We start from the raw sequence: 27,092 nt of genomic DNA on the forward strand, positions 1-27,092 counted from the left end.
TTAAAAAGAATACCAATATTATCAATAATTGAAAATGTCATTAAGTATAAAGAAGTTTCTGTTTGTATTGGAATTGTATTTCTACCCTAAAATGAAATTATCACAGTACAAGTTTATTTCATAATACCATTATTAGAAATGCCATTTTTTCTTGGGTTAGATTAGGCTTAAATGAACAGTACTATGGCTTTTTTCTTGCAGATGATTAAGGCACTAAATGTAGTCTCACAAATAAACTAATGAATAGAGTAAGTTATACTTGTGAAATTTATAGAGTTCAGATTTTGTGGAAATACTTGAAGTTAAACTCATATTCTTCTAACCTTCCTTTTTAGGTATTTTAAGTATGAGAGAACAAGGATTGATTCCACCAACAGCAAGAATTACCTTTCAGAATCCACCCATTACACCCAGAGCGGCTCCTCTGCGTAGTTTTGATGAAGCACGTAAGATTTTGACTACCGGTAAGACAGTCCTGCCTGTATGTTAGTTGGGGATACACAGAAATTACCAAAATCTTTTATCTTCAATAATAGGACAGGAGGAAACTTGTAATGAATCTGAGTTTCACTTTACTGAATAAAGTAACTTTAGTCTCTTTGTGAAATACCTACTCAGGGCCTGTGTTCTCTATGTGTTAGAAAGTTGGTATTTTCAAGGGATTTGCAGCTTGGTTGGGAAAATAAGACAAATATAATAAAAAACAAATAACAATACAAAGTATTATAGACTGAAAACCAAATGTATGTTAAAGTCTAGTACTATAGGTGTTCAGAGGAATGATTGCTGAGAGGTGAGATAATAGAAGACTTCAAAGAGGAGGCTGGATGAAATAGGAGAAAAGCACTGACCTGGGAATCTATTAACTAGTTGCAGAACCTCACACAAGCCATTTACTTTCTCTGGGCCTCAGCTTTACCAGTTATAAAATGAGGGGTTTTGGCTAAATTAATCCTTCTGTTCAACAAATATTTGTTGAATGCTTGCTTTATCCAAGGTAGCTGGGGATCTGACAGAGAATAAGTCAGACAACATTTCTACTCTCATGGTGCTTATAGTCTAGCAGATAAGTAAATGAGAATTTAAGTTAGGGATAAGTGCTAGAAATAAAATAAAACAACATGGACTAGAGAGTGATAAAAGGAAGTGATTGCTTTGCTTGGGAGGGAAGGGTCAGGGAATGTGTCTTGGAAGATGTTGAGATCCAAATGATGAGAAGGAGCCAGTCATGTAAAGATCTAGGGAACAGTATTTCAGATGTAGGACAGCACAGGCACAATGGCCTGGGGGACTAAGGAGGGAATGAGCAAGAAAGCTAGTGTGGCTAGAAGGCCAAGAGAGAGGGAAGAGATAAGGCTGGAGAGGTAGAGAAGACTGAAGTGATGTAGGGTAGAGCAGGACTACGAGTTGTCCTCAATGTTCATTCTCCCCTACTTCCACAGTAATAGAGTCACGGGTGGGCACATGTCAGCTTGGCCAAAGACAACATCTCCTAGTCTTCCTTTCAGTGTGGTGTGCCATGTGCCCAGGTTCTAGACAATGAGGATGTAAGCAGAAGTGGAAAGGGAAACTTCTGGGCATGGCTTCCCCTTCTCATTTTTCATCTCTGGCTAGCTGGGATGCAGATGTGATGAGCAAGCACTTTGGAGCCAAAGATGGAACTCCAGGTTGAGTCTGGCAGAGATGCCCTGACAACCTGGGACTATCTTCCTTTCAACCCTTATGTGAGAGAGAAATAAACTCTTAATTTGTTTAAGCCACTCAGTATATCTTAGGATCTTCTTTTTAAATGCCTTAGACTATAGCAGAACCAGTATGGCAGCCTTTCAAACCATGATTTGGAGTGGATTTAATCCTAATTACAATGAGAACTCACTGAAAAGTTTAAACAGGAGGATGAGGTGATCTGATTTACATTTTAATAAGACCATTCTGACTGCTTTACAGATAATGAATCATAGGGGAGCATGAGTAGAACCAAGAAGACTAGTTAAAAGGCTATATTGGTAAACCAGGTGAGAAATGACGGTGGATTTGAGGAGGATGGAATCAATGGATATGAGGAGAAGTGAACAAATTCAGGTTATGTTTTGGTGGTGGAGCCATGAGGACTGGCTGATGGATAGGAGTGAGGGAAAGAGAGGCATCAGGGATAAATACGTATGAATGTATGTATGAACATACCCCAATTTTGTATCCATTCTACTGTTGATGGGAATTTCAGTGGTTTATACCATAGAGCTATTATGAGTAATACCATTATGAACATCCTTGTACATGTCTTTTAATGTAAATATGTATGTGTCTCTGTTGGATACATATCAAAAAGAGTAACTGCTGAGTCACAGGGTAAATATACACTCAGTTTTAGTAGATAATGCCAAACAGTTTTCCAAGGTGTTTATACTGAATTATTTTCCTACTAGCAATATATGAGCATTCCAGATCATATATATCTTTGTCAACACTTGATATTTCCTTTTGTTTGTTCGTTTTGCCATCCTGAAGACTCTGTTGTGGTAGCTCTTTGTGGGTTTAATTTCTATTTCCCTGATCACCCATAAAGTTGAGCAGTTGTTTTGATATGTGTATTGGTCAACTGAATATCTTCTTTTGCAAAGTGATTTAGAAACTTTAACATTTCTTTTTTTTTTAATGGGTTGTCTTTCTTTTTCTTAGTTATTTATAGGAATTATGTATGTATTCTGGGTACTAATTTTTTATCAGTTATATGTATTACAAATATTTTTTTTATTCTATGGCTTGGTATTTCACTCTCCTTCTGGTGTCTTTGTTTTTAACTAAACTTTTGATTTTGAGATACTTGTAGATTCACATGCAGTTGTAAGAAATAATACAACGAGCTCCTTTGTACTCTTAACTCAATTTTTCCCAATAATAATACACTGCCAAACTATAGTACAATATGATGACTGAAATATTGATTCAGCCAAGATACTGAACATTTTCACCACAATTTTCACCACAACATTTCCTCATGTTGTCTTTTTATAGCCACAGCCGCTCCCCTCTCACCCCACACCCCTTTAAACCCTGGCAACCACTAATCTGTTCTCCATTTCTATAATTTTATCATTTCAAATATGTTAGATAAATGGACTCATACGATGTGTAACGTTTTGGGATTTTTTTTTTTTTTGCGGTACGCGGGCCTCTCACTGCTGTGGCCTCTCCCGTTGTGGAGCACAGGCTCCGGACGCGCAGGCTCAGCGGTCATGGCTCATGGGCCCAGCAGCTCTGCGGCATGTGCGATCTTCCCGGACCAGGGCACGAACCCGCATCCCCTGCATCAGCAGGCGGACTCTCAACCACTGCGCCACCAGGGAAGCCCGGATTTTTTTTTTTCCACTTAGCATAATTCTCTGGAGATTTTATCCAGGTTGTTGCTTATATCAGTAGTTTATACCTTTTTACTGCTGACTAGTAATCCACAGTATGAGTGTACCACAGTTGTTAAACCATTCACCAGCTGAAGGATGTATGGGTTGTTTCCAGTTTTGGGCTACTATGAATAAAGTTGCTATAAACATTTGTGTACAGATTTTTGTAATGAACATATGTTTTCGTTTCTTTAAGATAAATGCCCAGAGCATAATTGCTGGATCTCATGGTAGTTGCATGCTTATTTCCTCTACATACACTTAGAGCCACATCAGACAGTGTTATAATTTTTGTTTCAAACATCATATATAACTTAGAAAACTCAAAAGGAAAAAGGAAGTCTATTGTTTTTACCCATATTTTTGTTTTACCATGTTCTTTCTTCTTTTTTGATGTGCCAAGATTCCTTCTTTTATAATTTCCCTTCAATTTAGAGAATTTTCTTTAGCCATTGCTTAGGGTCATTATACTAGTGACTCTAAATTATCTTAATTTTTCTTCATCTTAGAATGTCTTGATTTCTCCTTTATTCCTAAAGGATATCTTCACTAGATATAAGATTCTGGGTTGACAGTGCTTTTCTTTCAGCACTTAAAAAAACTGTGCCACTTTCTTTTCTTCTCCATGGTTTCTGATGAGAAATCCACTGTCTTTTGAATTTCTTCCTCATGTAGGTAAGGTGTTGTTTTTCTCTTGCTGCTTTCAAGATTTGTCTCTGTCTTTAGTTTTTAGAAGTCTGACTGTGTCTTAGTGTGGATTTCTTTGGTTTGATCGTGTTTGGTTTTGGCTCATCTTGAAGCTGTAGGTTTATATATTTTGCCAAATTTTGGAAGTTTTCAGCCAGTATTTCTTTGAGTACTTTTTTCAGCTTTGCCCTCTATTGTTTCTCCTTCTGGGCTACAATGATACAAATGTTAGATCTCTTGTTACAATCCCACAGGTCCTTGAGGCTCTGTTAATCTCTTTCCCCTAGTCTATTTTCTCTCCATTGATCAGACTGGGTAATTTCTATTTTTCTGTCTTCTAGTTCAGGGGTCCCCAGCCCCCAGGCTGCAGACCGGTACGAGTCCATTTCCGGTCTGTGGCCGGTTAGGAACCAGGCTGCACAGCAAGAGGAGACTGGCGGATGAGCGAGCAAGCCAAGCTCTGTCTGCCGCTCCCCATCCCTCCCCATCACTCTCATTACCACCTGAAGCATCCTCCCACCCCATCTGTGCAAAAACTGTCTTCCACCAAACCGGTCCCTGGTGCCCAAAAGGTTGGGGACCGCTGTTCTAGCCCACTGATTCCCCTGCCTCCTACATTCTGTTGTTGAGCCATCCACTGAATTTGTATTCAGATGACCATAGTTTTCTGTTCCAAATTTTCAATTTGTTAAAAAATATACACTTAAAAATGGTTAAGATGGTAAATGTATTGTGGGTTTTTTTTTTTTTGTTTCTTTGTTTGTTTTTTGCCACACCACGCAGCCTGTGGGATCTTAGTCCCCCAACCAGGGATTGAACCCGGAGCACAGCAATGAAAGTGCTGAGTCCTAACCACTGCATCACCAGAGAATTCCCTGTTACATGTATTTTTTAAAATATTTTATTTATTTATTTATTTATTTATTTATTTATTTGGTTGTGCCAGGTCTTAATTGCAGCAGGCATGCTCCTTAGTTGCAGCTTGCCAGCTCCTTAGTTGTGGCACATGGGCTCAGTTGAGGCAGGTGGGCTCCTTAGTTGTGGCATGCAAACTCTTAGTTGCAGCACGCATGTGGGATCTGGTTCCCTGACCAGGGGTGGAAGCCAGGCCCCCTGCATTGGGAGCATGAGTTTAACCACTGCGCCACTAGGGAAGTCCCTGTTATGTGTATTTTAACACAATTTAAAAATTCAACTTGGTTCCTCTTTATATATTCTATTTCTTTGTGGAATCTTTCTATTTCTTTGCTGAGTTTTTATATTTTTTCATTTGTTTCAAGTGTTTCTGTAATTGCTTGTGGAACATTTTTATGATGGCTGCTTTAAAACTTTTGTCAGGTAAATTCTAAGATCTCTGTCATCTCAGTGCTGGTATCTATTCCTTGTTTTATTATTCAGTTTAACATCTTCCTGGTTCTTGGTATGATGAGTGATTTTCAATAGAAACTTTGACATTGTGGGTATTATGTTATAAGACTCTGGTTCTTATTTAATCTGTTTTATCTGGTTCCTCTGACACCCCTATTAATTCCCTATGCATCTGAGGAATAAGCCAAATTTGCTATGATATATCGTCCTGTTTATGTATTGCTAGATTTCATTTGCTAATATTTTGTTTACCATTGTTGTTGATGCATGAGGCTGTCCTAAATTTTCCCTTTCCTATGTTTTCCTTAGGTTTTACTATCCAGGTTAGTTTTGCCTTCAGTGAGTGAGTACTATCTCTTTTTATATTCTCTGGAAGAGTTTGGATAAAATTGGTAATATTTCTTTCTTAAAGAAATAAGTTTGGAAGAATTTACCAGTGAAGCCATTTGAATTTGTAGTTTTCTTTGGGAGTAGGTTTATAATTGTAGGTTTAATTTCTTTAACAGGTATAGGACTACTTTGATTATCTCTTTTGTCTGTTTCAGTTCAGTAAATTAACTTTGTCTAAGAAATTTGTCCATTTTATTTAAACCTTCAAATTTATCGGAATAAGGTTGTTTATAATATCTTCTAATTATTTCTGTAACATCTGTAAAACCTGTGGTGAGGTACATTTTCATTCCTGATATTGGTTATTTACGCCTTTCTGTTTTTTCCTTGATTGGTCTCTCTAGGAGTTTATCCATTTTATTATTATTTTCAAAAAACCAAATTTTGACCTTACTGATTCTTTCTACCAGATATTTGCTTTCTATTTTATTGGTGTCTGCTCTTACCTTTATTATTTCTTCCTTCTGTTTACTTTTTCGAGGTTTAATTTTCCTGTTTTCTTAACTTATTGGTACACACCCTTAGCTCATTAATTTCAACTGTTACTTGTTTCTGATATATAAACAGAAGGTTATAAATTTCACACAAAGCACTATTTAGCCAAATTCCCTAAGTTTGTTATGTCATATTTTCATTACCATTTAATTCAAAACATTTTCTAATTTCCATTGCGATTTCTTCTTCAATCCATGGAATATTTAGAAGTATATAAATTTGAGTACTTTCTACGTATCCTTTTTGTTATTGATTTCCAGCCTAACTCCATTGTTTAGAGGACATACTACGTATGCTTTCAATTATTTGAAATCTGACTTGCTTCTTGGTCTTTGCATATGATCAACTTGGATGAGCATATATTCTGCATTTATTAAGTGCAGTGTTATGAATATATTCAGTTAAGTCAACTTAATCATGTTATTCAAATTTATGTCTCTATTAATTTTTTTTGCCCATTTATTCCACCTACTGCTAAGAGAGGTATGTTAAAGTCTCAAACTATGATTGTAAATTTGTCTATTTCCTTTTTTTTTTTAGTTTTTTTCTTAATATGACACATATTTTAAATTTACTCTTTACAGAAGGAAATGTATTTTTCACCAAAAGTAAGAAGTGCACTAAAAAGTAAGAATCAGTTTTAAGCAAGGGTGAACAAACTCTTTATGTAAAGGGTCAGATAGAAAATATTATAAGCACTACATGCCACATATAATCTCTGTACATATTATTTTTATTTTGTTTTGTTTTTGCAACCCTTAAAAATTGTAGAAACATTTCTTAGCTTGAGAACCATAGAAAAACAGACTACAGGCCAGATTTGGACAATGGAATACTTGACTTTAAGTATTAAAGTTTAATGTATTCCAGTAATTATATTGAGAGCTAAATAAAATTTAAATCAATAGGTATATTTGTACACTGACTATATGCCCAGTTTCCAACATTTTATCCTTTGTACTTTCAATATTATGAAATACTTCTGGGTTTCTTTAATGTGATTTTTTTTTTCTGGCATCACGTCCTCTGGAACATGTTCACCCTTTCATCACAACCACTTTTCTCATTTTTGTCAATAAGTTAACCTTAAAGTTCCTCTGGCTGCATTACCAGAGTCTTGCGAATGGTGGCAATATCAACATTCCAATAGTCAGCTATTTCTTCTAGAATTCTACTTATAATCAATTTTTATTTCACTTTCAGCACTATCAGTTTTCAGGTTTTTTTGCTGAACTTTCAGCTTTGTTAACCGATTCTACCTTTCAATTATCAATTTTTGTAAAAAATTATGTGGATTTATCATTGAGAGAAAAGAAGGCAATACCACTACATTCTTTGCAGTCTGTGTGTGAACCCAAAAGCAGATATACAGTGGCCAATCACTGATCATGATATGCACCTTTCACTTACATAATGATTTGTGGAACAAAGATCTAGCAGCAAAGTTTGTGCTTTATGCCATTACTGACAGTTACTATACCATAGTAACTGAAATTTGAACCCTGCTGTTGGGGGACTGGTATTATTTAATGAAACTGTGGTACCAAATTTGTGCCTATTGGAATAGTACAAAGTGAAGACTCTTTGTATATTAAATGTGAATGGTCTAAACATATCAGTTAAAAGACACAGATTGTCAGATTGGATAAATAAAAAAGACTCAACTATATGTGGTCTACAAGAAACTAACTTTAAATACAGAGACATAGAGAAGTTAAAATAGAAGGAGGAGAGAAGTGATAAATCTTACTTACAGAAGAATTCCAAATAATATAAGTAGTTATTCCTCCCTCCAGGAGGTGGAGCTTAATTCTCCCTCCTTTGAATGTGGGCTGGACTTAATGACTCATATCCAAATAATAGGGTATGGAAAGGGGAAAAATTAAAAATTTACAGAGGAGAAGCCTGGAAAGCTCTACCATAACCAAGGATAATACATCATGACCATGTAGGGTTTATCCCAGGAATGCAGGACTTTCTCAACACTTAAAAGTCAATGTAAGTAAGTCAGAAAGAGAAAAACAAATACTGTATGCTGACACATATATATGGAATCTAGAAAAAAAAGATGGCTCTGAAGAACCTAGGGGCAGGACAGGAATAAAGACATAGAGAATGGACTTGAGGACACAGGGAGTGGGAAGGGTAAGGTGGGACAAAGTGAGAAAGTGACATGGACTTATACACACTAACAAATGTAAAATAGATAGTTAGTGGGAAGCAGCTTCATAGCACAGGGAGATCAGCTCAGCGCTTTATGACCACCTAGAGGAGTGAAATAGGGAGGGTGGTAGGGAGACAAAAGAGGGAGGGCATATGGGGTTATATGTATATATATAGCTGATTCACTTTATTATACAGCAGAAACTAATATAACATTGTAAAGGAATTAGACTCCAATAAAGATGTTTAAATAAAAGAAAAAAAGAACTAAACAAAAGAGATGGTATAATTTTTAAAAAGTCAGTGTAAGTCATCATATCAATAGACTGAAGAAGAAAAATCATATGACCACCACAATAAATAAAAATAAAAAAAAGCCCTAAGCAAACTAGGAATGTAAGGAACTTCCTCAGACTGGTATAGGATATCTACAGTTAAAATCTTACTTAATTGTGAAAAACCAACTGCTTTCTCCCTAAGATCAGGAATAATACAAGAATATCCACTCTCACCACATCTATTCAACATGTACTGAATGTCCTAGCCAATGCAATGAGGTAAGAAAAACAAAGACATGCAGATGGAAAGAGAAGGAATAAAATAATCTCTTTGTAAACAGAATGATTACTACATGGAAAATCTGAAAGAATCTAACACACACACACACACACACACACACACACACACACACAAACACAAAGCCACTAAAATGAATAAGGGAGGTTAGCATGGTTTCAGGATACAAGGTTAATATGCAAAATTAATTGAATTTCTATATACTAGAAAGGAACAATTGGAAATTGAATTTTAAAAACAATGCCATTAAAATAACACCAAAAAATGAAATACTTAGGTATGAAACTAAAAAATAGGTACAAGATCCGTATGCTGAAAACCCCAAAATGCTAATGAAAAAAATTCAAAGAAGGCCTAAATAAATGGAAAGGTAAGCCATGTTTACTGGTTAGAAGACTTGATATTGTTATGATGTTAATTCTCCCAAAATTGTCTATAAATTCAATGAAATCCAAATCAAGATCAGTAGACTTTTCTTATTAGAAATTAACAAGTCAATTCTAAAATTTGTATGGAAAGGTAAAGATGGTACAATAACCAAAACAATTCTGAAAAAGAAAAACATCAGAAGATTCATGTTATCTGAGTTAGTATACAGCTAGAGTTATCAGGACAATGTGGTATCAGAAAAGGATAAAGACAGAGGTCAATGGAACAGAATAGAGAGTTCACACATATACACTGATTTCTGACAAAAGTGCAAAGGCAATTCAATAGAGAAAGGACAGTCTTTTCAATAAATGATGCTTGAATAATTGAAGATAGCTATATACAGAACCTTGACCCACACCTTGCACAACATACAAAGATTTATTCAAAATGTATCATAGAAGTCAGTGTAAAGCCTAAAACTATAAAACTTTTAGAAGAAAACAAAGGAGAAAAATCTTTGTTTTCTTGGGTTAAGCAAAGATTTCTTAGATGCCACACCAAAAGCATAATCCACAAGAGTAAAAAAACTAATATCTTGGCCTTAATCACAACTTAAAACTTCTATTCTTTGAAAGACAGTGTTAAGATGGTAAAAAGAAAAGCTACAAATTGGGAGTAAAAATTTCAAAACACATCCTTGATGAAGAATTTTTTTGTCCAAAATATATAAAGAACACTCATAATTCAATAATAAGAAAACAAGCAACCCGACAGAGCTTCAAGATGGTGGAGGAGTAAGATGTGGAGATCACCTTCTTCCCCACAAATACATCAAAAATACATCTACATGTGGAACAACTCCTACAGAACACCTACTGAATGCTACGGAAAACCTCAGACTTCCCAAAAGCCAAATACCAGACAACAGAAGGAAGAAGAACTACAATCCTGCAGCCTGTGGAACAAAAACCACATTCACAGAAAGATAGACAAGATGAAAAGGCAGAGGGCTATGTACCAGATGAAGGAACAAGATAAACCCCAGAAAAACAACAAAATGAAGTGGAGATAGGCAGCCTTCCAGAAAAAGAATTCAGAATAATGATATGGTTATCATTGTCAGAATAATGATATGATTATCAGAATAATGATATATTTCAGAATAATGATACTGAAGATGATCCAGGACCTCGGAAAAAGAATGGAGGTAAAGATCAAGAAGATGCAAGAAATGTTTAACAAAGACCTAGAAGAAGTAAAGAACAAACACCTAGAAGAATTAAACAACAAACTAACTAAAATGAAAAATACACTAGAAGGAATCAATAGCAGAATAACTGAGGCAGAAGAACGGATAAGTGAGTTGGAAGACAGAATGGTGGAATTCACTGCCGCAGAACAGAATAAAGAAAAAAGAATGAAAAGAAATGAAGACAGCCTAAGAGGCCCCTAGGAAAACATTAAACACAACAACATTCACATCATAGGGGTCCCAGAAGGAGAAGAGAGAGAGAAAGGACCTGAGAAAATATTTGAAGAGATTATAGTCGAAAAATTCCCTAACATGGGTAAGAAAATAGTCACCCAAGTCCAGGAAGTGCAGACAGGCCCACACAGGATAAACCCAAGGAGAAATATGCCGAGACACATAGTAATCAAACTGACAAAAATTAAAGACAAAGAAAAATTATTGAAAGCAACAAGGGAAAAACGACAAATAACATACAAGGGAACTCCCTTAAGGTTAACAGTTGATTTCTCAGCAGAAACTCTACAAGCCAGAAGGGAATGGCATGACATATTCAAAGTGATGAAAGGGAAGAACCTACAATCAAGATTACTCTACCCAGCAAGGATCTCATTCAGATTCTACGGAGAAATCAAAAGCTTTACAGACAAGCAAAAGCTAAGATTATTCAGCACCACCAAACCGGCTCTACAACAAATGCTAAAGGAACTTCTCTAAGTGGGAAACACAAGAAAAGAAAAGGACCTACAAAAACAAACCCATAACAATTAGGAAAATGGTAATAGGAACATACATATCGATAATTATCTTAAATGTGAATGGATTAAATGCTCCAACCAAAAGACACAGGCTTGCTGAATGGATACAAAAACAAGACCCATATATATGCTGTCTACAAGAGACCCACTTCAGACCTAAGGACACATACAGACTGAAAGTGAGGGGATGGAAAAAGATATTCCATGCAAATGGAAATCAGAAGAAAGCTGGAGTAGCAATACTCATATCAGATAAGATAGACTTTAAAATAAAGAATGTTACAAGAGACAAGGAAGGACACTACATAATGATCAAGGGATCAATCCAAGAAGAAGATATAACAATTATAAATATATATGCACCTAACATAGGAGCACCTCAATACATAAGGCAACTGCTAACAGCTATAAAAGAGGAAATCGACAGTAACACAATAATAGTGGGGGACTTTAACACCTCACTTACACCAATGGACAGATCATCCAAACAGAAAATTAATAAGGAAACACAAGCTTTAAATGACACAATAGACCAGATAGATTTAATTGATATTTATAGGACATTCCACCCAAAAACAGCAGATTACACTTTCTTCTCAAGTGTACACGGAACATTCTCCAGGATAGATCACATCTTGGGTCACAAATCAAACCTCAGTAAATTTAAGAAAATTGAAATCATATCAAGCATCTTTTCTGACCACAACACTATGAGATTAGAAATCAATTACAGGGAAAAAAACATTAAAAATACAAACACATGGCGGCTAAACAATACACTACTAAATAACCAAGAGATCACTGAAGAACTCAAACAGGAAATTAAAAAATACCTAGAGACAAATGACAACGAAAGCACGATGATCCAAAACCTATGGAATGCAGCAGAAGTAGCTCTAAGAGGGAAGTTTATAGCCATACAAGCCTACCTCAAGAAATAAGAAAAATCTGAAATAAACAATCTAACTTTACAACTAAAGGAACTAGAGAAAGAAGAACAAGCAAAACCCAAAATTAGCAGAAGGAAAGAAATCATAAAGATCAGAGCAGAAATAATTGAAATAGAATCAAAGAAAACAATAGCAAAGATCAGTAAAACTAAACGCTGGTTCTTTGAGAAGATAAACAAAATTGATAAACCTTTAGCCAAACTCATCAGGAAAAAGAGGGACAGGACTCAAATCAATAAAATTAGAAATGGAAAAGGAAAAGTTACAACAGACAGTGCAGAAATACAAAGCATCCTAAGAGACTACTACAAGCAACTCTATGCCAATAAAATGGACAACCTGGAGAAATGGACAATTTCTTAGAAAGGTATAACCTTCCAAGATGAACCAGGAAGAAAGAGAAAATATGAACAAACCAATCACAAGTAATGAAATTGAACTGTGATTAAAAATCTTCCAACAAACAAAAGTCCAGGACCAGACGGCTTCACAGGTGAATTCTATCAAACATTTAGAGAAAAGCTAACACTCATCCTTCTCAAACTCTTCCAAAAAATCGCAGAGGAAGGAACACTCCCAAACTCATTCTATGAGGCCACCATCACCCTGATACCAAAATCAGAGAAAGATACTACAAAAAAAGGAAATTACAGACGAATATCATTGATGAATATAAATCCAAAAATCCTCAGCAAAATACTAGTAAACAGAATCCAACAACACATTAAAAGGATCATACACCATGATCAAGTGGGATTTATCTCAGGGATGCAAGGATTCTTCAATATGCGCAAATCAATCAATGTGATACACCATATTAAAAATTTAAATAATAAAAACCATATGATCATCTCAATAGATACAGAAAAAGCTTTTGACAAAATTCAAAACCAATTTATGATAAAAACTCTCCAGAAAGTGGGCATAGAGGGAACCTACTTCAACATAATAAACGACATATATGACAAACCCACAGCAAACATCATTCTCAATGGTGGAAAACTGAAAGCATTTCCTCTAAGATCAGGAACAAGACAAGGATGTCCACTCTCACCACTATTATTCAAAATAATTTTGGAAGTCCTAGCCATGGCAATCAGAGAAGAAAAAGAAATAAAAGGAATACAAATTGGAAAAGAAGAAGTAAAACTGTCACTGTTTGCAGATGACATGATACTATATATAGAGAATCCTAAAAATGCCACCAGAAAACTTCCAGAGCTAATCAATGAATCTGGTAAAGTTGCAGAATACAAAATTAAGGCACAGACATCTCTTGCATTCCTATACACTAATGATGAAAAATCTGAAAGAGAAATTAAGAAAACACTCCCATTTACCATTGCAACAAAAAGAATAAAATACCTAGGAATAAACCTACCTAAGGAGGGCTTCCCTGGTGGCGCAGTGGTTGAGAGTCTGCCTGCCGATGCAGGGGACATGGGTTCATGCCCTGGTCTGGGAAGATCCCACATGCTGCAGAGCGGCTGCGTCCGTGAGCCATGGCCGCTGAGCCTGCGTGTCTGGAGCCTGTGCGTCTGGAGCCTGTGCCCTGCAACGGGAGAGGCCACAACAGTGAGAGGCCCGCATACCACAAAAAAAAAAAAAAAAAAAACTACCTAAGGAGACAAAAGACCTGTATGCAGAAAACTGTAAGACACTGATGAAGAAATTAAAGATGATACCAACAGATGGAGAGATATAGCATGTTCTCAGATTGGAAGAATCAATATTGTGAAAATGACCATACTACCCAAAGCAATCTACAGATTCAATTCAATCCCTATTAAATTACCAATGGCATTTTTTACGGAACTAGAACAAAAAAATCTTAAAATTTGTATGGAGACACAAAAGACCCCGAATAGCCAAAGCAGTCTTGAGGGGAAAAAACGGAGCTGCAGGAATAAGACTTCCTGACTTCAGACTATACTACAAAGCTACAGTAATCAAGACAATATGGTACTGGCACAAAAACAGAAACATAGATCAATGGAACAAGATAGAAAGCCCAGATATAAACCCATGAACCTATGGTCAACTAATCTATGAGAAAGGAGGCAAGCATATACAATGGAGAAAAGACAGTCTCTTCAATAAGTGGTGCTGGGAAAACTGGACAGCTACATGTAAAAGAATGAAATTAGAACACTCTGTAACACCATACACAAAAATAAACTCAAAATGGATTAAAGACCTAAATGTAAGGCCAAACACTATAAAACTCTTAGAGGAAAACATAGGAAGAACACTCTTTGAGATAAATCACAGCAAGATCTTTTTTGATCCACCTCCTAGAGTAATGGAAATAAAAACAAAAATAAACAAATGGGACCTAATGAGACTTAATAGCTTTTGTGAAGCAAAGGAAACTACAAACAAGACAAAAAGATAATCCTCAGAATGGGAGAAAATATTTGCAAACAAATCAATGGACAAATGAGTAATCTCCAAAATATATAAACAGCTCATGCAGCTCAATATTAAAAAAACAAACAACCCAATCCAAAAATGGGCAGAAGACTTAAATAGACATTTCTCCAAAGAAGACATACAGATGGCCAAGAAGCACATGAAAAGTTGTTCAACATCACTAATTATTAGAGAAATGCAAATCAAAACTATAATGAGGTATCACCTCATACCAGTTAGAATGGGTATCATCTGAAAGTCTACAAACAACAGATGCTGGAGAGGGTGTGGAGAAAAGGGAACCCTCTTGCACTGTTGGTGGGATGTAAAGTGATACAACCACTATGGAGGTTCCTTAAAAAACTAAAAGTAGAATTACCATATGACCCAGCAATCCCACTACTGGGCATATACTCAGAGAAAACCATAATTCAAAAAGACACATGCACCCCAATGTTCATTGCAGCACTACTTACAATAGCCAGGTCATGGAACCAACCTCTGCCCATCGACAGACAAATGGATAAAGAAGATGTCGTACATATATACAATGGAGTGTTACTCAGCCATAAAAAGGAACGTAATTGGGTCATTTGTAGACATGTGGATGGATCTAGAGACTGTCATACAGAGTGAAGTAAGTCAGAAAGAGAAAAACAAATATTACATATTAACGCATATATCTGGAACCTAGAAAAATGGTATGGATGAACCGGTTTAGAGGGCAGGAATTGAGGCACAGATGTAGAGAACAAACGTATGGACACCAAGGGGGGAAAGCAGTGGCGGGTGGGGGTGGAGGTGTGATGAATTGGGAGATTGGGATTGACATGTATACACTGATGTGTATAAAATGGATGACTAATAAGAACCTGCTGTATAAAAATAAAATAAAATAAAATTCAAAAATAATATTTGAGTTCAATAAAAAAAGAAAGAGAACAACAAATATTGTTTATTAATGCATATATGTGGAACCTAGAAAAATGGTACAGATGAACCGGTTTGCAGGGCAGAAATTGAGACACAGATGTAGAGAACAAATGTATGGACACCAAGGGGGAAAGTGGTGGGATGAATTGGGAGATTGGGATTGACATATATACACTAATATGTATAAAATGGATAACTAATAAGAACCTGCTGTATAAAAAAATAAATTAAATAAAAGCCAAATACCTCCTCTATCCACTGGAAAAAAATAGATTGTAAAAGCTATTAAGAAAACATAAAATACCTATGATAAACCATGATGGAAAAGAACATGAAAAATAATATATATATGTATAACTGTACACTTTGCTGTACAGCCAAAATTAAACACAATACTGTAAATCAACTATACTTCAATAAAATTTTTTTAAAAAGAGAAAAGGAAAAAACAAACAAGTAACCCAATAACATAATGGACAAAAGCTCTGAACAGACATTTTACCAAAGAACATAAATGAATGGTAAATAGATATATGAAAGTATGCTTAACAGCATTAATCACTAGGGAAATAGAAATTAAAGCAAGTCTTAATAAACTTAAGACAACTGAAATCACACCAAGGTTCTTTTCCAAACACAATGGTATGAAAGTAGAAATCAATTACAAAAGAAAAACTGGAAAATTCATAAATATGTGCAGATTAAACAACAGGCTCCAGAACCACCAGTGGGTGAAAGAAGAAATCAAAAGGGAAATTTAAAAAGATCATGAGACAAATGGAAATACACCATACCAAAGCTTATGGGATGCAAAAAAAGGAGTTCTAAGACAGAAGTTTATAGCAATAAATGTCAACATTAAGAGAAAAGAAAAATCTGAAATAAACAACCGAACTTTACACTAAGAACAAACTAAGCCAAAAGATACAGGAAGGAAATAACAAAGACCAGAGTGGAAAGAAATGAAATAGAGACTAGAAAGACAAGGGAGACTATCAATGAAAAATAAGAGTTGTTTTTGGAAAGATAAACAAATATACAAACCTCTAGCTAGACTAAAAAAAGAGAGAAGACTCAAATAAATAAAAGCAGAAATGAAAGAGGAGACATTACAACACAGAAATACTAAGGATCATAAGAAACAACTATGAATAATTATATGCCAAAAAATTAGACAGAAGAACTGGAAGAAATGGATAAATTCCTGGAAACATAAATCTACCAAGTCTGAATCATGAAAAAACAGAAAATCTGAACAGACCAATTATTAGCAAGGAGATTGAACCAGTAATCAAAAACCTCTCAACAAAGAAAAGTCCAGGACCAGATGAGTTTACTGGTGAATTCCACCAAGCACTGAAAGAAAAATTAATAGCAATTCTTCTCAAATTCTTCCAAAAAGTAAAGTAAGAGGGAACACTTCCAAACTCATTTACCCTCATACCAAAGCCAGACCAGGACACTACAAGAGAAGAAAATAACAGGCCAATATTCCCGGTGAACACAGATGCAAAAATCCTCAAGAAAATATGAGCAAAGTGAATTCAACAGCACATTAAAAGGATCACACACCATAATCAAGGAGGATTTATCCCTGAGATGCAAGGATGGTTCAACATATGCAAATCAATAAATGTGATACACCTCATTAACAAAACAAAGGATAAAAATCATATGATCATCTCAGTAGCTACAGAAAAAGCATTTGAAAATTCAACATCCTTTCATGATAAATACTCTCAAAAAATTGGTATAGAAGAAACATACTTCAACATAATAAATGCCATATATGACAGACCACAGCTAACATTATACTCAAAAGTTAAAAGCTAGGGCTTCCCTGGTGGCACAGTGGTTGAGAGTCCGCCTGCCAATACGGGGGACACGGGTTCGTGCCCCGGTCCGGGAAGATCCCACATGCCGCAGAGTGTCTGGGCCCGTGAGCCATGGCCACTGAGCCTGCATTCCAGAGCCTGTGCTCTGCAACGGGAGAGGCCACAACAGTGAGAGGCCCGCGTACCACAAAAAAAAAAAAAAAAAAAAAAAAAGCTACAAGTCTTTCCTCTAAGATCAGGAATAAGACAAGGATGCCCAGTCTTGCCACTTTTATTCAACATAGTTGTGGAAGTCCTAACCAGAGAAATTAGGCAAGAAAAAGAAATAAAAGGCATCTAAATCAGAAAGGAAGAAGTAAAACTGTCTCTGCAGATAACATAATATATATTGAAAACCCTAAAGTTACTACCAAAAAATGGTTAAAACTAATCAATGAATTCAGTAAAGTTGCAGTATACAAAAATCACTATACAAAAATCAGTTGCATTTTTATACACTAACAACTATCAGAAAGAGAAATTAAGAAAACAGTCCCATTTACAACAGCACCAAAAACAATAATGTACTTAAGATTTAACCAAGGAGGTGAAAGATCTGTGCACTGAAAACTGTAAAACATTGATGAAAGAAGTTGAAGACACAAATAACTGGAAAGCTATTCTGTGTTCATGGACTGGAAGAATTAGTATTGTTAAAATGGTCATACTGTCCAAAGCAATCTGCAGATTCAATGCAATCCCTATTAAAAACCCAATAGCATTTTTCACAGAAATAGAAAAAATAATCCTAATATTCATATATAACCACAAGAGACACCAAATAGTGAAAATAATCTTGAGGAAGAAGAACAAAACTGGAGGCATCACATTTCCTGATTCCAAACAATATTACAAAGCTATAGTAACCAAAACAGCATGTTATTGGCATAAAAACAGACACATAGATCTATGGAACCAAACAGAGAGCCCAGAAATAAACTCATGCTTTTATGGTCAATTAATTTTTGCAAAGAATTCAAAAATATACAATGGGGAAAGGTTAATCTCTTCAATAAATAGTGTTGGGAAAACTAGACAGCCACATTAAAAAGAATAAAAGTGGGCCATTATCTCATACCATACACAAAAATTGACTCAAAATGGATTAAAGACTTGAACATTAGATGTGAAACCATAAAACTCCTAAGGAAAAAGCATACAGGATAAGCTCTTGGAAATGATTTTTTTTTTGATTTGACACCAAAAGCAAAGGCAACCAATGCAAAAATAAACAAGTTAGGTTACATCAAATTAAAAAGTTTCTGCACAGCAAAGGAAATTATCAACAAAATGAAAAAGCAACCTGTGGAATGGGATAAAATATATGCAAACCACATATCCAATAAAGGGCTAATACACAAAATATACAAGAAACTCATAGAACTCAATAGCAAAAAAACAAATAACCCAAATCTTTTAATGGGCAAAGGACCTGAATAGACATTTTTCAAAAAAGACAAACAAATCCAACAGGGACATGAAAAGGTGATCAATGTCATAATCATCAGCAAAATGCAAATGAAAACAACAATGAAGTATCACCTCACACCTGTTTGAATGGCTTTTATCAGAAAGACAAGAGATAACAAATGCCAATGAGGATATGGAGAAAAGGGAATCAGTGTACACTGTTGGTAGGAATATAAACTGGTAAAGCTGCTATGGAAAACAATATGGAGGTTTCTCAATACCTTAAGAATAGAGCCACCACATGATTCAGCAATTTCGCTTCTGGGTATATATCCAAAGGAAACGAAGTCATTATCTCCAGAGATATCTGTACTCCCATGTTCATTGCAGCATTATTCACAATAGCCAAGGTATAGACACAACTTAATGTCATATATTTATAGTGGGATATTATTCAGTCTTAAAAAAGAAGGAAATTCTGCCATTTGGACAACATGGATGAATCTGGAGGGTATTAATGCTAACTGAAATAAGCCTGACAGAGAAAGACAAATACCACATGGTATAGCTTATATGTGGAATCTAAAAAAAAAAAAAAAAAATCAAACTCATAGAAACACTGAGTAGAAAAATGGTTGCCAGGGTTTGAGGGGTGGGGGAAATAGGGAGAGGTTGGTGAAAGGGTACAAACTTTCAGCTACAAGATGAATAATGTCTGAGGAGCTAATGCATAACATGATGACTATAGTTGATAACACTGTATTGTATAATTGAAATTTGCTAAGAGAGTAGGAAAATGTTCTCACTAATAAAAAATATAAAAACATGAGATGACGGATGTGTTAATTAACTAGATGGAGGAATCCTTTCAAATATATATATATATCAAATATATAATCACAATGTTCACTTTAAATATCTTACAATTTCATTTGTCAATTATACTTCAATAAAGCTGTAATTTTAAAAAAGGGAAGGAACAAATAAATCATATGAAAATGAAAAAAGGCAGAAACTACAGACAGGTAGAATTTTTAAAAAACATAATATGGTAACTTAATACCAATACATTTTTAAAAACAAAATGAAAAATTTCCTAGAAAAATCTAAATTACCAAAGTTAACTAAAGAAAAAATAGAAAACTTAAAGAAAGCAATACCATTAGATAATTTGATTTGGCAGTCAAAAATATCTGTCTTCCACATGGACATGTGCACACATGCACACACACACAAATATACCAAACAAAAAGGGCCTCAGGTCTTTTATAGGGAAGTTTTACCAACTTTAAAGGCTCAGGTAATTCTTATATTAAACTATTCCATAGTAAAAGAGAAGAAGGAATGCTTACCAACTGATTTTATGATGCTACTTTTAGAAGAGACAAAGAAGGACAATACATAATGATCAAGGGATCGATCCAAGAGGAAGATATAACAACTGTAAATATTTATGCACCCAACATAGGTGTACCTCAATACATAAGGCAAATACTGACAACCATAAAAGGGGAAATCGACAGTAACACATTCATAGTAGGGGACTTTAACACCCCACTTTCACCAATGGACAGATCATCCAAAATGAAAATAAATAAGGAAACACAAGCTTTAAATGATACATTAAACAAGATGGACTTAATTGATATTTATAGGACATTCCATCCAAAAACAACAGAATACACATTTTTCTCAAGTGCTCATGGAACATTCTCCAGGATAGACCATATCTTGGGTCACAAATCAAGCCTTGGTAAATTTAAGAAAATTGAAATTGTATCAAGTATCTTTTCTGACCACAACGCCATGAGACTAGATATCAATTACAGGAAAAGATCTGTAAAAAATACAAACACATGGAGGCTAAACAATACACTACTTAATAATGATGTGATCACTGAAGAAATCAAAGAGGAAATCAAAAAATACCTAGAAACAAATGACAATGGAGACACAACGACCCAAAACCTGTGGGATGCAGCAAAAGCAGTTCTAAGGGGGAAGTTTATAGCAATACAAGCCCACCTTAAGAAGCAGGAAACATCTCGAATAAACAACCTAACCTTGCACCTCAAGCAATTAGAGAAAGAAGAACAAAAAAACCCCAAAGCTAGCAGAAGGAAAGAAATCATAAAAATCACATCAGAAATAAATGAAAAAGAAATGAAGGAAACAATAGCAAAGATCAATAAAACTAAAAGCTGGTTCTTTGAGAAGATAAACAAAATAGATAAACCACTAGCCAGACTCATCAAGAAAAAAAGGGAGAAGACTCAAATCAATAGAATTAGAAATGAAAAAGGAGAGGTAACAACTGACACTGCAGAAATAAAAGAGATCATGAGAGATTACTACAAGCAACTCTATGCCAATAAAATGGACAATCTGGAAGAAATGGACAAATTCTTAGAAATGCACAACCTGCCAAGACTGAATCAGGAAGAAATAGAAAATATGAACAGACCAATCACAAGCACTGAAATTGAAACTGTGATTAAAAATCTTCCAACAAAGAAAAGCCCAGGACCAGATGGCTTCACAGGCGAATTCTATCAAACATTTAGAGAAGAGCTAACACCTATCTTTCTCAAACTCTTCCAAAATATAGCAGAGGGAGGAACACTCCCAAACTCCTTCTACGAGGCCACCATCACCTTGATACCAAAACCAGACAAGGATGTCACAAAGAAAGAAAACTACAGGCCAATATCACTGATGAACATAGATGCAAAAATCCTCAACAAAATACTAGCAAACAGAATCCAGCAGCACATTAAAAGGATCATACACCATGATCAAGTGGGGTTTATTCCAGGAATGCAAGGATTCTTCAATATACACAAATCTATCAATGTGATAAACCATATTAACAAACTGAAGGAGAAAAACCATATGATCATCTCAATAGATGCAGAGAAAGCTTTTGACAAAATTCAACACCCATTTATGATAAAAACCCTGCAGAAAGTAGGCATAGAGGGAACTTTCCTCAACATAATAAAGGCCATATATGACAAGCCCACAGCAAACATCATCCTCAATGGTGAAAAACTGAAAGCATTTCCACTAAGATCAGGAACAAGACAAGGTTGCCCACTCTCACCACTCTTATTCAACATAGTTTTGGAAGTTTTAGCCACAGCAATCAGAGAAGAAAAGGAAATAAAAGGAATCCAAATCGGAAAAGAAGAAGTAAAGCTGTCACTGTTTGCAGATGACATGATCCTATACATAGAGAACCCTAAAGATGCTACCAGAAAACTACTAGAGCTAATCAATGAATTTGGTAAAGTGGCAGGATACAAAATTAATGCACAGAAATCTCTGGCATTCCTATATACTAATGATGAAAAATCTGAAAGTGAAATCAAGAGAACACTCCCATTTACCACTGCAACAAAAAGAATAAAATATCTAGGAATAAACCTACCTAAGGAGACAAAAGACCTGTATGCAGAAAATTATCAGACACTGATGAAAGAAATTAAAGATGATACAAATAGATGGAGAGATATACCATGTTCTTGGATTGGAAGAATCAACATTGTGAAAATGACCCTACTACCCAAAGCAATCTATAGATTCAATGCAATCCCTATCAAACTACCACTGGCATTTTTCACAGAAGTAGAACAAAAAATTTCACAACTTGTATGGAAACACAAAAGACCCCGAATAGCCAAAGCAATCTTGAGAACGAAAAAAGAAACTGGAGGAATCAGGCTCCCTGACTTCAGACTATACTACAAAGCTACAGTTATCAAGATGGTATGGTACTGGCACAAAAACAGAAAGATAGATCAATGGAACAGGATAGAAAGCCCAGAGATAAACCCATGCACATATGGTCACCTTATCTTTGACAAAGGAGGCAGAAATGTACAGTGGAGAAAGGACAGCCTATTCAATAAGTGGTGCTGGGAAAACTGGACAGCTACATGTAAAAGTATGAGATTAGATCACTCCCTAACACCATACACAAAAATAAGCTCAAAATGGATTAAAGACCTAAATGTAAGGCCAGAAACTATCAAACTCTTAGAGGAAAACATAGGCAGAACACTCTATGACATAAATCACAGCAAGGTCCTTTTTGACCCACCTCCTAGAGAAATGGAAATAAAAACAAAAGTAAACAAATGGGACCTAATGAAACTTAAAAGCTTTTGCGCAGCAAAGGAAACCATAAAGAAGACCAAAAGACAACCCTCAGAATGGGAGAAAATATTTGCAAATGAAGCAACTGACAAAGGATTAATCTCCAAAATTTATAAGCAGCTCATGCAGCTCAATAACAAAAAAACAAACAACCCAATCCAAAAATGGGCAGAAGACCGAAATAGACATTTCTCCAAAGAAGATATACAGAGTGCCAACAAACACATGAAAGAATGCTCAACACACTAATCATTAGAGAAATGCAAATCAAAACTACAATGAGATATCATCTCACACCAGTCAGAATGGCCATCATCAAAAAATCTAGAAACAATAAATGCTGGAGAGGGTGTGGAGAAAAGGGAACCCTCTTACACTGTTGGTGGGAATGCAAATTGATACAGCCACTGTGGAGAACAGTATGGAGGTTCCTTAAAAAGCTACAAATAGAACTACCATATGACCCAGCAATCCCACTACTGGGCATATACCCTGAGAAAACCATAATTCAAGAAGAGTCATGTACCAAAATGTTCATTGCAGCTCTATTTACAATAGCCCAGAGATGGAAACAACCTAAGTGTCCATCATCGGATGAATGGATAAAGAAGATGTGGCACATATATACAGTGGAATATTACTCAGCCATAAAAAGAGACGAAATTGAGCTATTTGTAATGAGGTGGATAGACCTAGAGTCTGTCATACAGAGTGAAGTAAGTCAGAAAGAGAGAGACAAATACCGTATGCTAACACATATATATGGAATTTAAAAAAAAAATGACATGAAAAACCTAGGGGTGAAACAGGAATAAAGACACAGACTTACTAGAGAATGGACTTGAGGCTATGGGGAGGGGGAAGGGTAAACGGTGACAAAGCGATAAAGAGGCATGGACATATATACACTACCAAACGTAAGGTAGATAGCTAGTGGGAAGCAGCCGCCTAGCACAGGGAGATCAGCTCGGTGCTTTGTGACCGCCTGGAGGGGTGGGATAGGGAGGGTGGGAGGGAGGGAGACGCAAGCGGGAAGAGATATGGGAATATATGTATATATATAACTGATTCATTTTGTTGTGAAGCTGAAACTAACATACCGTTTAAAGCAATTATACTCCAATAAAGATGTTAAAAAAAAAAACATAATATGGTAACTTAATACCAATACATTTTTAAAAACAAAATGAAAAATTTCCTAGAAAAATCTAAATTACCAAAGTTAACTAAAGAAAAAATAGAAAACTTAAAGAAAGCAATACCATTAGATAATTTGATTTGGCAGTCAAAAATATCTGTCTTCCACATGGACATGTGCACACATGCACACACACACAAATATACCAAACAAAAAGGGCCTCAGGTCTTTTATAGGGAAGTTTTACCAACTTTAAAGGCTCAGGTAATTCTTATATTAAACTATTCCATAGTAAAAGAGAAGAAGGAACGCTTACCAACTGATTTTATGATGCTACTTTGGTACCAAAACTGGATGAGGACACTGCAAGAAAAAATATATATAAATCAATCTCAGGAACATAAAGGTAAACATTCTAAATAAAAGTTAGCAGTATGTTTTTTACATTCATCATGATCAAGGAAGATTCAACATTAGAAACATCTAACAATACAATTCGCCACATTAACAGATTAAAAAAGAAAAAACCCTGTGATCATCTCAATACATACTAAAATTTTAAAATCATACAATACAATTCAACATTAATAATAAGAAAAAACTTCTGGGCAGAGTAGAAGTAGAAGAGAATTTTCTGAACCTGATTATTGTCTTCAACCAAAACCCCACAGAAAACAATGTTCTTAGTAGGGAAACTTTAGAAATATTCTATTTCCTCATTAAAAGCAGAGACAGTTGAGGGATGACCACTACTGCCATCATTATTACTGCCATCACTATTGAACATTGTTCCTGAGGCCCTTGCACATGCAGTAAGACAGAGCACAGAATAGAGAATAAGGAGGGGGAGGGAGGGGTACCAGTCAGGAATGTATGTGACTGCAAATATCAGAAACCCTAACTACCTCATGGCTTAAACAATGAGGAGTTCATTTATCTCATAAGGAATCAGGAAGTAGGGACTCTAGTGCTGATGCTGCTGATACACAGGGTTAGAACGAGTCTCTGCTTTACCTTCTTTAGCATGCTTCATTTCATCTTCACGCTTGCTAACTCACAGCTCTAAGATGACTCCTGCAGATGTGGGCCTTAACATACACACTCCAGGCAGGAAGAGGGAAAAATAGTGGCACCAATCTCTTCCCAGAAGCCCCGGGATGGACTTCACTTCTCACTGATCACATGGCCACTGTTAGGTACAAGAAAGGCTGAGAAAGTGAATGTCCAGGGATAAGAGTAGGATTAGGATTAGGATTTGGGACACACTTATACTAAATACTTAGGATGATAAATTATGCTTGGTCTAATGCATTCATGAAATTCTGGTCTAATCCATTCATGGATATTAAACATATTTAATATCTGGGGCATACTTATACTACAACATTACTTGTTGCTTGTCTAAAGTTTAAATTTCACTGTGTGCCCTTTAAAAAATTTTTTTTTTGCTAAATCTGGAAACCCTAGAAGCTGGGGATGTTGTTACCCTGAAAAAATTGAGGTTCTAAAATCAGCAAGGAAGAAGGGGGGATGGCTTCTTGGGAGGCGCATGCCAATAACTACCACAGAAACATACAAAGATTTTTTTCCCTGACACTGACACTGGCAAAATTTATCCAACAGATTTTTCCAGAAGGGAAACTGAGTAGCAAAACAGGCAGTGCCTTAGGATGCAGACACATTCTTCAAATGCATGTGTCCCATAAAATCCAAGGCTACATGAAGTTATACATTTAATGATAGAATTTCTGCAGGTAACTAAGAAAAACCTCAAAATAATTTTTTAGAGATACCATTAACTGGATTATCCATGTGAAATTACAAATCTTTTAGATCTTCATTCTACCAAATTTCACTGAAATTTTAATAAATTCCTTTAAAAATCATGCCCACTTCTCAGCTGCTATTTTGTTTCATCATGGGAATTTAACCATAAATCTCATTTGTCTGCAGGAACCTGAAAGTTAAATAAAAAGTGTACTGAGCTTGCAGATAATAGGAATAACAGGCTTTATGGGTGAATCTGTGGACTCACAGTAGCCTGGGTATAACGGTGTGAACTGACCTTCAAAGTGGGAGAGCCAGGTTCAAGTGGACAGTGGGGTAGGACAGCACAGAAGTCAAGGCAAAAACTTGTAGGATGAAAATAGAGTCTTCACACACTACAGTTGTCCCTCACTATCCTCAGGGGATTGGTTCCAGGACCCCCAGTGGATACTCAAATCTACGGATGCTCGAGTCCCTCCTATAGTATGGCATTGCACAGTTGGCCCTCTGTATTCCCGGGTTCTGCATCTGTGGATTCAACCAACCGCGGATGGAAATTGGTTGAATCCGTGGATGCAGAATCCATGGATACAGAGGACCGACTGTATAGCCAATTGCCCAGCCTTAGGGAAGTTGGTGGGCAGTCTCGCAGTCCTGGAGGATCGCTGGAAGACAGGGAAACCAGGAAGATGGTAAAACGGGGTTGGTCCAATGCAACAAATGTCTTCTGTGGAGGTGATTTTTTGTGTGCTAAGACTCTGGACTTCCTGCTACTTTTAAAGAGATAGCTGAAGATACTCCTTGCAGCCCACTTGAGGCAATGTGAGAGAACTGAGTCCTCAAAGTGGAATTCTAAATCGTATACTGATGTGTTGTATTTAACGAATATCTGTCAGTTCTTTCTAACATTGTTGTTAGAGAACTGACAGAAAAGGGGTGGAGTAAGGAAGTAAGTTGAAAGAAGCCTCACTTTTTTGACTGAATTAACTAT

At 35.8% G+C, this 27,092-nt stretch overlaps 1 protein-coding gene across 4 annotated transcripts in view; it reads left to right on the forward strand.

Annotated features, from left to right (window-relative positions):
* Positions 1–27,092, forward strand: part of IQCH (IQ motif containing H) — a 207,446-nt gene that overhangs the window by 73,205 nt on the left and 107,149 nt on the right. For 3 of the 4 annotated variants that reach the window (XM_060152785.1, XM_060152796.1, XM_060152804.1), the window contains exon 1: positions 347–464. In XM_060152785.1, the coding sequence (XP_060008768.1) occupies positions 347–464 (118 nt within the window). Of the gene's footprint in view, positions 1–335; positions 465–27,092 lie in introns of those variants that run through there. The other variant, XM_060152775.1, reaches the window with a different exon arrangement.

This window comes from Lagenorhynchus albirostris, chromosome 1 (assembly GCF_949774975.1).
Source record: "Lagenorhynchus albirostris chromosome 1, mLagAlb1.1, whole genome shotgun sequence".
NCBI lineage: Eukaryota > Metazoa > Chordata > Mammalia > Artiodactyla > Delphinidae > Lagenorhynchus > Lagenorhynchus albirostris.